Source organism: Manis javanica, chromosome 1, assembly GCF_040802235.1.
Source record: "Manis javanica isolate MJ-LG chromosome 1, MJ_LKY, whole genome shotgun sequence".
NCBI lineage: Eukaryota > Metazoa > Chordata > Mammalia > Pholidota > Manidae > Manis > Manis javanica.
Genome location: NC_133156.1, coordinates 222096831 through 222111352, shown reverse-complemented (window position 1 = coordinate 222111352; position 14522 = coordinate 222096831). Strand labels below are relative to the sequence as shown.

At 47.1% G+C, this 14522-nt stretch overlaps 1 protein-coding gene across 2 annotated transcripts in view; it reads right to left on the bottom strand.

The window, feature by feature from the left end:
* Positions 1-14522, bottom strand: part of OTOF (otoferlin) — a 95140-nt gene extending 80618 nt beyond the window's left edge. For both annotated transcript variants that reach the window (XM_037009485.2, XM_037009484.2), the window contains exon 1: positions 13872-14522. In XM_037009485.2, coding sequence (XP_036865380.2) covers positions 13872-13950 — 79 coding nt within the window. In that variant the 5' untranslated portion in view covers positions 13951-14522. The remainder of the gene's footprint in view (positions 1-13871) is intronic.

Genomic DNA, 14522 nt, shown 5'->3' with positions numbered 1-14522 from the left:
AGCTCCCACCCGAGGCACGAGGCCTGAAGTAAGCTGGCACATCGCAGATCCTCTTCTGCCATAGGCAGTAGGCTGAGGGCCTTTACCTTCCCCTACTCCCACACTCACTTTCCTGGCAGCCTTAGAGGGGAAAGCCTCTGGGGTTTCTGCCATGCAGCGCCTCCTCTTTTCCCCATGGGCACAGGTAATGGTGTGATGTGGACACACATTCTCCCAGACCCCTCCACCCCATATTCATACACTACCCACCAGAGCAGGAGTGAAGCTGTGAGCTTTTCTAGCCCATCCAGTCAGAACTGGCCCAGGTGGCTGCAAGAACCATGATCAGGGCAGGGCAGGGCAGGTTGAGGGGATGAGGCGGGCACTGTGTGGGGCACACAGGCCAGGTCGGTTCACTTTGAGAAACCTTCAGTGGAGTCTGCAATGTGCCGGGCTACCTACCTCCTGGGGACTCGGAATCGAGGGGCGGGTAAAACGCAGCCCTCAGGGAGCTGGCAGTCTAGTAGGGGAGGTCAGGCAGCAGGCACAGGTCAGCAGTTCAATGCCATATGAAATATGCCCCCTTTGTGTGAGGTGAAGAAGTGGTATAGAGAGGGAAGGATACATACTGTTTCTTTTGTGGGGAGCATATGGGAAGGAGAAACCCAGAGACAGGATGGATTCAGAAGAAATTATTATTTAGGGTTAATTTATTATTATCTGTCAAGTACATACCAAAAAAACCCAAAACATACATAATAGGATTCTGTTTCCAAAAAAATACCTCCCAAACCCCAACCCAGTTATTTTATGTGTGAATAGACCAAAATCTCAAATATTAAAGCTGGTTATCTCTGGGAAGGGGAGTAAGAAGATATTCAAAGCATCATGCTTTGATCTTTCAGTGTATACACTTGAGTTTGAAATTTTTTCAATGACCATGCTTTACTTTTGTAATTGAAAGAAAAATACTTTTGAATCCCCACCAATGTAACCAGTGGGCATTTCATTGAAGGGCTATATTCAGGTTGAACTCAGTGCCATTCTGAGGGTTAGCTTGGGTTGTCACTGGGGCAGGCTGCAGACCCACGAGATGACTTGGCTGAGGGGAACACACAGCGGTCTCCTCTCGACAGGAAAACCGGAGACTTGGCATGACCAGAGGCAGCCAGGATGGGGATGGAAGGGGCCCCTCTGACCCTCCACTGTGACGAGGCTCATGCCTGGGAGAACCACTGTTCTCTGGCCTCATGGCCTCACCTGTGGTACAGAGATCTCCACAGCCTGCCAGGTTTTTAGAACTTGTGAGCAAGTCCTAGCTCAGCACAGAGCTCCCCCTTACCCCCGACAAAGAGGAGACCAGGGGTTTGATGTCACAGGCAAGGTGGGTGGTTTGAGGAAGGAAAAGGGTGTGTGTGTGTGTGTGTGTGTGTGTATTTGGAGGGTGGGAACATGTGGGGAGAGGCTGCATCCAAGATAATGAGGAAGAAGCTATAAAAGCAAAAGCTATATACACAGAAAATAGCTTGAAGTAGACAGATGGGAAAGCAAGATGCTTTAGCACTAACCAGGGATAAAAACAAAGCAAAAACCAAAAGAAAAATCTTAACAACAAACCCCAAGGCAGCCAGGGGAGGAGGCAAACATGAGAGCTGGTGCCTGAGCTTCTTGTAATTTTTCCCACAGGAAACACACAGTATAAATTGAGAATCAGGTGAGCATATTTGCGCACTGGGGCTTCCCCAAGGACCTGCTGTTCTGAATAACCAAAGGCCTTTTCATTCCAGAAGATGGTAATGAACCTGGATATGGCTGTGTTCAAAGGTTTCTCAAAATGAAAACTGAGCAGCCCAGGGGGAGGGGCAGTGGGGAGGCGCCATCCACGATGGTGAAGTGTTCAAAGGAGCTTGAAGCCACCGATGCTCAAGACTTCCCTGCTTGCATATGTCCTATAGCCCTATTAGAGAGGATATAAAATACAACAAACTTAGCCATTGCAGACTTTATGCAGCAGGGCTGTTTTCAAATGCAATAAAACCCCATTGCCTCAGGCCCTAAGGATTTAAATGTGGTGAATATTGTCAAACAGGATGAGCTAAATTTTACCTTTTGATATAAAAAAAAGATCCGCTGAAACAAATCAAATCGATGGTACAGAAACAGTGGAATGGGCAACTTACTAAGAAAACAATGTCCTTAAGCTCTTTTGAAAAGCCACTTTTTAGGAGCATTTATGCAAACAGGGTCAGCGGTCATTCCCGTGGGGCATTCTATTCATTAGCACAAGGCTGGGGGACCACTGTCATACCTTCCAAGTTCAGTGGGGATTATTAGCCCCATCTCTCATTTCAAGTTCATTTCCACTTAACAACTACTCTGCTCAACACCCATCTTATTGACTGTGTAGCTCCACTTTAAATGGCTTTCAGACAAAACCATTTAAAATCCCAGTATCCAGTCACCTTTCTTGCCAAGAGGAGATTGAGAATAAGTCTTGAGAGAAAGAAAATAGCCTGTTTCCTGCAGTGCAGAGGCTTCTATGGATAGAGTGAAAAGGAGATTAGATGGGGAAAACTGAATGACATCCTCCTTCCCTCATGGGAGAGCTGAGCAGTTTGGTTTGAAATGAACTCCTCCTTAAGTCAATAAATGACGTTGGGATAGTAGACTCTATGCTCACAACTGTAATAAGTGTCATGACATCCAATATACCCAATGGAGGGGTTCAGGAGTCCAAAGCTTAGTAGAAGGAACTTGTACATCATTCGCCATTTAATAATACCCATGCTGCAGCTGTTGTCTGAGAGGAAGGTGAGCTCAGCTCTTGTCTCGTGTGCAGGATGGCATGCTAGCCTGTCATGGGATGGGACTAAGGGTACGAATGTCCCTTCTGCACCCAGCAGAGGCCTCTTCCAGACAGTTCACGTTGCTAGAGCCATGGGGAGAAGGGAGGGAGGAACAGCCACGCAGAGAGACCAGTAGGAGCAAATGTTTGAAAGTGTGGAGAAGAGACAGGCTCTGAAGGAGCAGGGCACAGGGCAGTGGGCTCTGACAGGGAAGGCAGAGTGGAAAGGTCTCCCCTCAAGGAGCGGCCCACTGAAGGAACACCTGGGGCCCTGAGAGGGCAGAGGAGGGGCCATGTGCCATCTAAAGGGAAGGAGAAGGTCCTCAGGACCTAACCCTCTGGCCTGTACTGGTGCCTGCCATCATTCTTTCCCGTGTGAGCTGACAAATAAAGTGACTATTATTTTCCATCACTATTATTTCCTTGCATTATTTAAAATCAGCAAAACCTCATCATCCGTATTGCCTGGGATGCACTGTGTGGAGGGCAGCCTGGCAATCGCCGCAATGCCGTTGATGTCCCCACATTCTGGTCTCCCCTGTCCCTCCACAGCAGCTCCACAGTGGTGGCCCTGCTGTTTTCATCACCCTCCCATCCCGCCACTGCCCTGCTGGTTCAGATCAGCCTGTTCCTTTCTGAAGGCCAGCTCTGCCCATGAGCGCCAGGAAGCAGGGCCCAGGCACCCCTGTGTGCAGAAAAAGAGCCAGGCCTTACATTTTAGTGCATGGGAAATCCTATATTATTGTGGTATTGATTTTCATTTCTAGGATGACTAATGATGTTGATCACATTTTCACTCGTCTATTGGCCTTTTGTCTACCTTATTTTATGAGGTGTTCATTCTAGTCTTTTGCCTATTTAAAAAATTTGGTCATTTGTCTTTTTGTTATGGATTAGTAGGTGTTCTTCATATTTTCTGGCTGCTGATCCTAACATGTATAGTAAATATTTTCATCTGATGCTTTCTCATGTTCTTAAATGTGCTTTTTGATGAGTACAAGTTTTTAATTTTTAAGAGATCCAATTTACCAATTTTGGGGTGATATTTATTTCTCATGTTTAGTGGTTTTCTGTTTTCTTTAAGAAATCTTTGACTAACCCAAGAACACAGCAAAGATATTCTGTATTTTCTCCTAGAAGCTTATAGATTTTTTAAAACACATTTATTTAATGATCTATCTTGAATTAATTTTTGTGGGTGGTATAAAGTAGGAGTTTAATATTCTTTTTTTTTCCCTTATAGATACCTACTTCTTCTAGATCTCTAACATCTTGATTGAAAATCAGTTAACTTTCCATGTATGGGAACTCTTTCTGGATGATATTAGCTAGATAATTTCTGATATATTTATAAGAATATATATATATATACACACACACACACACACACACACACACACACACACACACACACACACTTAGGCTAATGCCAGATTGTCTTAGTTCCTATAACTTTATAGTAAGTCTTGAATTTGAATAGTGTGAATTCCCCACTTTCTGCTCCATTTTCAAAGTTGTTTTTATTCTAGATTCTTTGCATGTCTACATCAATTTTAAAATAATTGCAAAATAGCCTGTTGTGACTTTTATTAGGATTGTGCTTAGCCTACAGATTTGTAGAGAACTGGCATTTTTAAGAATTCTGAGTCTTCCAATCCATAAACATAATGTATTTTCTATATGTTTGAGTTTCTTTTAGTTCTCTCAGTATTTTTTCTTTGTTTTTAGTGTGGAGGTCTTTCATGTCTCTGATGAAACTTATTTGTAAACATTTTATGTTTTTATGCTATTGTAGAAGTAACTGCTTTTCGATTCCTATTTTCCATTTGGCTTATTTCTGTAGAAATATAGGATTTTTTTTGTCTATTAAACTTTATCCTAAAACCTTGCTAAATTCACTCATTAATTATGGTAGCTTTCTTTGCAGACTTCTTAGGATTGTCTATATAATCAGTCAGGTTCTTCATGAAAAACCACAGTTTTACTTTCTCTTTCCAATCTGTATGAATTGATGTTGCTTTTTTCCCCTTTGCCTTGTTGCACTGGCTAGAACTCTAGTACAATGTTGAATACAAGTGGTGAGAATGGACATCCTTGCCTTGCTCATGATCTTAATGTTTAATATTTCAAAATTAAGTACGATATTAGCTAGATGTTTCTGTAGTTGCCCTTTAAAAGAAGTTCTCCTCTATTCCTAGTTGGCTGAGAGTTCTTATCATGAGTGGGTGTTGAATTTTGTCAAATGCTTTTTCTGTATCTGTTGGTGGTTTTTCTCTTATATGGTGTAGTAAGTACTTTGATTTTCTAATCTTAAACTAACCTTGTATTCCTGGGATAAAAATCACTTATCATGATATTCTCCCTGTTATATATTGCTATGCAATTGACTCATATTTCATTAAGGATTTTTACAGCTTTGTTTATGAGGGAGATTGGGCTCTAATTTTCTTTTTGTGTAAGGTCTTTATCAGGTTTTGGTATCATAAAATAAGTTATGAAGTTTCTTCCTTCCCTGTTTTCTGGAAGTTTGTGGAAGATTAATATTATTTCTTCTTGATATTTTCTAGAATTCACCAGTGAACCTATCTAGACCTAAAGTTTTTTTATGAGAAAGCAATTTATCATTGTCATCATCACCATTACTACAAACTGATTTCCTTGATAGTGGGTTTTTCAGACTTTCCATTTCTTTTTGTGTCAGTTTTGGTAAATCGTTTCTCAAAGAATTTGTCTGTTTCATCTGAGTTATAGAAATTTATTGAGATGAAGTTATTCATAATAATTCCTTATTTTTTCTTTCAATATAATGATATTCCCTCTCATTCCTGATACTGGTAATTTGTGTTTTCTTGATCATTATTGCTACCATTTATCTATTTTATTAATTGTTTTCAGCGAAGCAACTTTTGGCTTTGTTAATTTTCTCTGTTGTTTTCTATATTCTTCTTTTTATTCCCCTTGGATTTAATTTTTTTTGAAGTTGTTTCATTCTTATTTATTCAAATATAATTCACACAGCATAAAATTCACCTGTTTAAAGTGTACAATTCAGTGATTTTCAGTATATTTTCAAGGTTGGGCAAACTTCACCACTATCTAATTCAAGAATATCTAGATCACCTCAGAAGAAACACACACCCATTAGCAGTCACTCTCCAGTATCTCCTTCTGGTCCCTAACAACAACTAATCTACTTTTTTCTCTATGGTTTTGTCTTTTCTGGGTATTTCATGTTAGTGGAATCATGTGATATGTGTGTGGTCTTTTGTGTCTGGCTTATTTCACTTGGCGTAATATTTTCAAGACAAGTTTAATTTGCTCTTCTTTTAGTAGCTTCTTAAGGCAGAAACCTAGATGACTGATTTTAGAGTTTTTCTTTTCTGCTGTAATTAAAACTATAAATGCTGATATGTTGTATTTTCTTTCATAGCACAGTTAGAAATGTTTCACAATTTCTCTTTTGTTTTCCTCTTTGACCATAGGTTATTTAGGAGAGTATTGTTTAATTTCCAAATATTTGGAGTTCTTTAGGATCTCTTGTTATTAATTTCTAATTGAATTCCAGTGAGATCAGAGAACCTTCTCTATAAGATGTCAGTTTTTTGGATTGACCTATGGCCTATCTTGATGAGTGTTCCATGTGCATTTGAGAAGAGCGTGTGTTTTTCAGATTTGGAGTGAAATGTTCTAGAAATGCTGTTGGTGGTGTCAAATCGTCTATAGTCCTAATGATTTTGTCTAGTTGTTTGTGATTATCTCTTGTAATCACATGTTTTCCCCTATGAGGAACACATAATTTCACAGTGACAGCTGCTGGTACAGTTCAATGAAGAAATTCAGTTGAAAGAAAGCTGCCCAGGAAGGCAGCTCTTCCTGAAGTGGCCTGAAAAGTGTGCTCTCTGAAAATCACCAGCAACTCAGAGAGCCAGACTGGGTTATATAGAGAACCTGGGCCTCCTGTAGGGAAGGTTGCCCCTTTTCTTCCCCTCATTTCTCAGCTAGATGGGAGCCCCATCTACTTCTAGCATTTATTTTCCACAAATCTTATTCAAATATTATTTCTAATGCTACTCATTTATTTCCCATTCCCTCACCCCACCCCGCTGTTAACATCCAGGTGCACACAGTAGAAACTCAGGCATTTCTCTGAGAGGTAGGGACAGGGCAGGGGTTTTAAAACCCATCTCTCTGACTCAGCTCAAACCTGTACTTCCTTCCAGGTGAGCGAACTCTGACTTTGCCATGTAACTAACTGATGGCTCTGGTACCCATTTTTCAGACCCGGGCACTGAGGCAGAGGAAGAAGAATGTGGTGCTTTCCCTTGAGCCTAGGACCGCACCAGCTTCCCACTCAGCAACTGCGGGGTCTCAGGTTCCCCCACTACTGTGTCAGACAGAGGAGCTTGTGGTCCCAGTGATCCACAAGACATGAAGAGTACCAGCTCTGTGCCAGGCACTGGAAATAAAATGAGGCATGATGGAAGGGCAACTCTTCTTACATCCTTAAAGGGGTAAAAATACTGTTAAAACTGAAGTCCTGATTTTATCTTAAACTTTAGTTAACAAAAAAAAAGTCAGTGAGTGAAAACTGACCTCCAACTAAACTGATGAGCCCTTCTGTTATGAAAAAATAAAAGAAACAAAGACTGTTGAGACAGTGTCTAGTTGGTGGACCAGACCAGGCAGGAAGCAGACAAGGGGAAGAAGGTAAAAATGGCCACGTGATATTCTCTGTCTCAGGAGATGCTTCTGGAACTGTCAGTGAGAGAAATGAATCACTGCCTGGTGCTGCCTGGATGAGGGCTGCAGGGTGGACCCTGTTGCTAAACTGCATGGCTGCTCCTGCCTCACCTGCAGGCCATGCTCCTTCCTGTCACTTCTATTTCAGGTCTGTTTTGTGCAAAGCACTATGTTGGCCCTGGGGGACCAGCCAAGATGCTGCCCTGGAGGAGCCTACCTGGATGGTGATGGTTGCAAGTGTTTTTATCCTCTCATCTCCAAGTCTGGCAGAATATGGGATGTTAGCAACTGGCAAGAGTCCAAAGGAGGATCAACTAAGGCTTTGCCCCACAAATTCTTAGGTCCTTGAGGTCTCCAGGGTCACAATCTACCCCATTTCTGTCTCTCTAGAAGGCTGCAGCACAAGGAGCCCTGGGATAATTAGCATAATCCTTACATTTACACAATACTTTACAGTTTGTAGAGTCTTTGTATTTATCACCTTTGTCATTTAATTCCAAAGCAGCCTTGTAAGAACTCAGGCATAGCTATCTTCTCTGAGACGGTCATTCACCACCAGGACTCCCAAAGCAAAGGGCTCCAATGATGTTCCTGGGCACTCAAGGAACTGAGCCAGATTTCTGGCTTCCGGGGGACCTTTTCACTAGAATAACCTACAAGCAAGCCCATCCTCTTTGTGCCCTCCCCACACATCTGCTCTTCCTCTGGTGCTCCCCGGGGCCAACAGTGGCTTCATGGTCCACGTAAGTACAGAGGCACCCTCGTCCTGCCCTCCTGCTCATTCCCAGTCCCAGAGCTGCCACCCCTTCTCTGAACTGCTGTCACTTCTTCTCTCCAAACCCACAGCCCCCACCCCCACCTGCCCTGGAGGTACAGCCCTTTGCCCGGACCACTCACCATTGCCCCAGCTTCCTCCCTGGGCTCCTGGCCTGCAGTCCTGACCTCCAGAGTGTCCTTCCCCAAACCAGATCTTCCCATCACATCCTTCTGCTAAGAGCTTTGGGGACTCCCGTTCACTTACAAAGCAAAGTTCAAACTCCACAGTGTGGCACTGAAGACCCTCTGTATTTGCCCCAGCCTCCTCCCTTCCACGCTACTCCCAGCAAGCACTCCCCGCTGCCCAAAGCCTTGACACAACTCCACACAACCTAGCAGTATCGCTATTAACCCCTCTGCCTGGAATGGGCCTTCTGTGTGTTTTGTCCTTGCTAAAATGCTACCCTCTTTCAAGGTGGGCTCTTAAATCAGCCCACCACTGCTCAGGAGAATCTCCCTGGGCCCTCTGCACTTCTCCAGCTTCACCTTGTTGGTGCCTGGGCGACTATCTCTGAGCTGCTGGTCCCGCCTTCCTCCACATGTATCCTTCCACAGTCTTTTCCTAAGAACTCCAACTCACCCTCTCAGGGTGGCTCTCCTGGTCTGTGTGGGCTGCCCTGCACCTGTACGTCCCTTTCCAGAATATGCATCATGCTCACAGTGACGTGTGCATTGACTGTCTTCCCTTGGAGGGCAAGGACCATGTCTGTCTCATTTATTGCTGTCACCCCAGTGCCTAGAATAGTTCTTGGCACAGAGCTGGCCCTGAGTGAATATCATTGCCTCAATGAATGAAAGAAAAAGTGAACAAATGGTTAAATAGTTATTTACAAAACACATTAAAATGAATTGGAAAAAACTTACAGCATTGATGAGACAACTAGATATTTGATCACAGACTGAATATTTGATAGTATTAAGGAATTATTTTTTAGGAGTGATAGAACATGTGGGTTTTTTTTTTTTGAGTCTTTGTCTTTTATAGCTGTGTAGTGAATACTTACAGATGAAAAGGTATGGTGTTGGAATTTGCAATAATTTGGGATAGGGGGTAGGATGATGTATGAGTGCAATAAGATTGGCCATGAACAGATGGTTGTTACGACTGCATTAACTTGGGGGCCATTTTATTATTCTCCTTACTCTTGCACATATTTGAGATTTTTATAAAAAGTTAATAATAACAAAAGGATCAGACCCAGGAGTGGGAGTAGGTGGGAGGAAGTAGCTTTTATGTTATCAGTAAAGGTGGGTAAGATAACCAAGGCTTTTCAACTCAGGGGATTTATTTGCAAGTGTATTCTCGAGCATGTTTCCAGCAGCACTTTCCTTTGTAACAGAAGAGTTTTATAGTTATTTCCATATCATGAAAACACAGTAGTCTCATCAAAGCTGGGGAAGCCTGCGGAATTTTCAGCACTCTGCCTGCTCTCTGAGGCCTGCATTGGCTTGCTCTGGGTGGGAGGAGGGGGCTTTAAGCAGAGAAGATCCCTCTCCACTCCAGGGAGTGAGGGGCCTGATGTTCCGGGAAGAGTGGAGGATGCAGGACCAGGGGCACATCCCTCAGGTGGACAGCAAAAGCACAGAGCTGTATCCACAGCAACCAGTGGCTGCAGAGGCTGACCTAAGGGTCCCTCTATGGGCGGCCTTCAGTGGGGGCAAGGCCCACCCTGTCAGCGAGGGCAAGACCCACTCCACGTCCTCCCGGAGAGGAGGTGCTGGGCTGGGCCTGAGCGTACCTGCGGGCCCAGGCAGCCCAGGAGCAGCTCAGGGCTGGGTGCAGGGGATACTCTGCTTCCTTCACCAGGGAGGCAGAGAGGCCTCCAGATAGAAGTAATATTTATCATCAAGAGGGAGAGCTCCCCCATTCTAATGGAGGAAATAAATCTAATTTAGAGCCTAAGGTGGTCCTGCAGGCAAAAGTAGGGGGAATTTTGTCCGCAGTGGCCAGGATGGGGCCTCAACCCCTTTCCAGGCCACAGTCACCCCCTGGCCCCATGCTCCTTTCTAGCTCATCTCCCTGCCTATCCACCCACTTCCAGCCAAATACCTGGTTTGGAGATTTGATGTGGCTTCACAGTCATTGTACGTAACTGGGATTTTCTTTCTCTGGCCTCGGGTCCCATTAGTCCTGCACCTAGAATGGCCTCAATTCTCCCCAACAACCCTTCCTTGCTCTCATTTCTGCATCTCCACAAGGCAAGCAGTCATTCAAGACCCAGCCTAAATGCTTCCTCCTGCCCCCTCTTCCTCTTCCTTCACCTCTTTAAGGAAGCCTTCTCTGATCTCTGTAGTGTGCATGACTGGGACTGAGGTCCAGGGCTTCTGGTGTCTCCCGTCTGACCCAGTGGACGGTAACTACTATAGGGCAGGCGCTGTGTCTTCCTCACCACCAGGGTCCTCTTTGTCCCTAAATATCAGCGCAATTAGTGAGGGAATGAATAAGAGCAGGATCAGGTTCAGAGCAGCTATTGGGCGGTAAGAACTAAGAGATAGAAACAGAGTTGGGTGGTGAGCACTGGGTGAGCCTGAGAGTGGGGTGGCCGGCTGACCTGGGGTGACAGGGAAGGAGGGGTGGCCAGGGACAAGGTTGCTGCATGCACAGTCCACATGGGAGCAGGGGTCTCAGAGAGGTCTGCTCCAGGCCCAGGTCCCTGTGGAACATCCTAGCCAGGGCCTGGACAGCGCAGAGGCCAAGGCCCAATTTGCCTGTCCTGGCATAGTTGGGAGCCCCTCAGCTGTGCTCTTCTGTCCCCTTTGTATCTCATGTGGAGCCCTCTCTACTTGCTCCTGGCTGACTGGAGAAGGGAGTTGGGCTGGAGAGAAGATGACTCAGGAGCCTGCAGCTGCCCCAAGGAGAACTGGAATGGCCACTTCACAAACGCATCAGTCATTTGAAAGCTCTTTCCTCAAATTCTTCCATACCTATTGTTTCACTGAAGCAACCTGGTGAGGTGGGTGTTATCATCATGCCCATTTTAACAGATGAGAAAACCGAGGGTCAGAGAGGCAAAGTAATTAGCAGAACCCAGGTAGGCCCAGGGCTTCTGACCCCATATCTAGAACTTTCTCCACCACAGCATCATAGGGCTTACCTAGGTATCCTGGGTGGCACAGCACAGAAACTCAAGTTCTATTTCAATCAGATCATCTGGCCCACCTGAGCTACTGCCAGTGGGCACAAATCACCTAGGGCTCCCTCACCCATCTGGCACTGAGCTTCACAAAAGGGATCAGGGGAGCTCAGGCTAGTATCTCGCTCTGACTGTTCACCAGTTTTTCATTTCTCCCTGTAGCTGTTTGCTTGGATGCCAGTTGTTTTGTGTGCCAAAAAATCTTGTGGAACATTCTAGAGTGCACTGTTTTCCTTGGAGTTGTTAGCATTGGTTTCTTGGGGTGTCTATGGTTGTCAACTGCAGGCTTGCAACAGGTGAATGGCTGAGGCATCTCTGGTTGTTACAAAGGACTCTTTCTGGAAACTGCTTGCCATCTGTCTGTTCCTGCTGCCAAGCCCCGTGTGCCAGAGTTCTGCCTGTGGCCACCTGCTGCAGATACAGAGCTTGGAAGTGAATTTCTCCACTCAGTCCAGAGGACATGAGTTGCAAAGAGGGACAGCCCCACTGTTCAAAGAAAAGGGTTGGTATCAGGTAGACAGGGGGCTCACCCTGCCTTGACCAGGAGATCGATGCATTGGGCAACCAGGGCTGGGAGTGAGGTCTTTTGAGCTGGGGCCACTGGGCCTCAGCCCCTCCACTAATGCCATGCAGATCCCTTTACAACCAGGCCTTAGTTTCTTTGCCCACAAGTTGTGCAGCCTGGGACTATGCTGTCACAACTGTAACAGCATAGCAACGTGTCGCTAAACAGCCAAATACTATACAGTCTATGCAACACGCAGACACAGGTACGTTTCACAGATGAAAGGACACACTTGTTTTTTCTAAAGCCAGTAGGAGCCAGCAAGCGGCGGGTGGAGATCCAGGGTGCTGTAGAGAAAGCAGTCATTGGGCTGGCATGAGAGGCAACAGCCAGCCTAGCCCCCCTTCCTTTCCCTCCTGTCAGCAGATACACTGCGATCCCCCCATTGTTGCCCCCACCTATGCACGACAGGCTGCAGCTGGCCCGATGAGGGGGTGATGTGAGTACCTGGGGCCTCTATGGAGAGTCCAGGGAAGGCTGCCCTGTGGTCTCACCTCTCCCTCCTGATGAAGCTGCAGAAATGTGCCCAGCCTGGGCCCTGATGCACACTTTGTTCTGGTGGTGAGCTTCTCTCAGCTTTGCCCCCACCCCCGAGCCTCAGACCCCTCTCTGGGAGAAAGGGACATGTCTAGTGAGGAGCACCCTGGCCTTTGGGGAAGGCTGCCAGAGATGCGCCTGGCCCAGAGTGCTGGGCTGTAGCCAGGCAGAGGCAGAGGAGGGTGGGTAAAAAGCAGAGGTAAGCCTGGGCTTGCTTTTTCCTGCTGAAAACCTTCTCTGGGCAAAGGCGGACCACTCCCTTGGCTCTGACCGTCTGACCAATCTCAGGTCTTGCACTGTTGGGCTCCAGGCTCACGGAGCCTCCATCTGCTCCCACTCCCACCACCTCTGCCAGGCCTGGGCATCCTGTCTCCTCTGCCTGCTCTGTCTTCACCTCCTCACCTTGCTCCCTCCTGCTGGTCCCTTGGGTTTCAGCTAAGGTGTCACCTCCTCTTGGGAACCTCCCTTGAACCATCTTGTCCCAAGCCTGGGTCAGGGTGCTGCTTGCAAGCTGGCTCGTCCCCATTGCTGTCCTGTCACATACCTGTCCTACACATCTGTCCATGGCTCCTCCTGCCCTGCCAGATGTGGGCTCCTCGAGGGCAGGGCCTGGGTCATGCTCAGACCCCAGCCTTGCCACATAGATCATAGCAAATGGTTGCTGGTTGCATGAGTGGAAAAGAGGATAGGAAGAGAATGGAGATGCGGGGGGCTTGCAGGATCCCCACCCACAGGTAGATTTGTGAGAAGCCAATGGTCTCCCCACCATGCAAGGGCCCAGAGAGCCCTGGGCTGCCTGGTTTCTAGAAGCCACCCTATGTCTTCCAGGCTGCAGACCCCAAATGCACCTTCTTCCCCAGGAAACTAACCTGTGGGAGGAGGTGGAAGAGGGGTGGGGGCCCAGGAAGGCTCCGCAGGGCTGGCCCCCTCAGCCCTGTGTCCCCCTGAGCCCAAGGATGAAGTCACCACTTCTGCCTCCCCAGGATGCCATGCAGGCAGAGGGTTCTATACCCCACCAGGGCTCTGGCACATTGGCAAGTGCAGAGGGAGGCAGACAGAGATGCAGACATGCAAACACGGGGAACCCTGATTTCAAGAAATCACAGTGGTCAGTCAGGCCAGGGGTAGATGGCTGCCTTGAAAAGCCTCATTACCCCAACCCTGCTGGAACTTTTCCCACCCTTTCTCCTTGCCTTGCTCTATCCCCATCAGCCCAGAGCTGGGGTGCCCCTAAGGCAGGGGCTTCCCTACCTACCTCGGAAAGTCACTTTGGCGATCCGGTCGCAGCGGCCTCGCAGCTCTGAGACTGTCTTGAGATGGACGAGCAGGGCCATGCTGGTGTGGTGAGCCTGGGTGCTGCCAGACCAGAGCAGCTCGGAAGGAGTGAACTGGGGGAATGTGGCTCACACACTCCCTCCTCTCTGCCGCTGTCGCCTCCTCTCCCCTCTGCGCCCCCTCCAGTGCTTGCTGCCCACAGAGACCAGGCAACTGAGCTGAGCTGCTCCCTCCAGCGACTCACAGAAACTCAGAGACTCGCAGCCCTGCCAGTCCTCCGCTCCTCCAAGTTGTCAGTCCAGTGTGTGTTTATCTGTGTGTGTGTGTGTGTTGTGCACCCAGCGTGCAGCCTGGGAGTGCAGACAGAGACGGAATTCATTATTCAGCAGCCGCCTGCTCCCAGATAAAGCCCTGCTCGGCTTCAGGTGTCTTCTCCCAGCTCCTGCCCACCTTTCTGCAGGGCTTTGCCACATCCTGCTAGGCGAGCTCTTCTGTCACCAGGAGTGGGCAGATGAGAGTGGGCATGAGTGTGGAAAGGTCTGGCAACCCCCACCACAAACAGGGGAGAAGGAACTTGATGATCTGTGTGCACAAGAAGCAGGACTGTTGCTCTGGTGTTTTGGAGTGATCC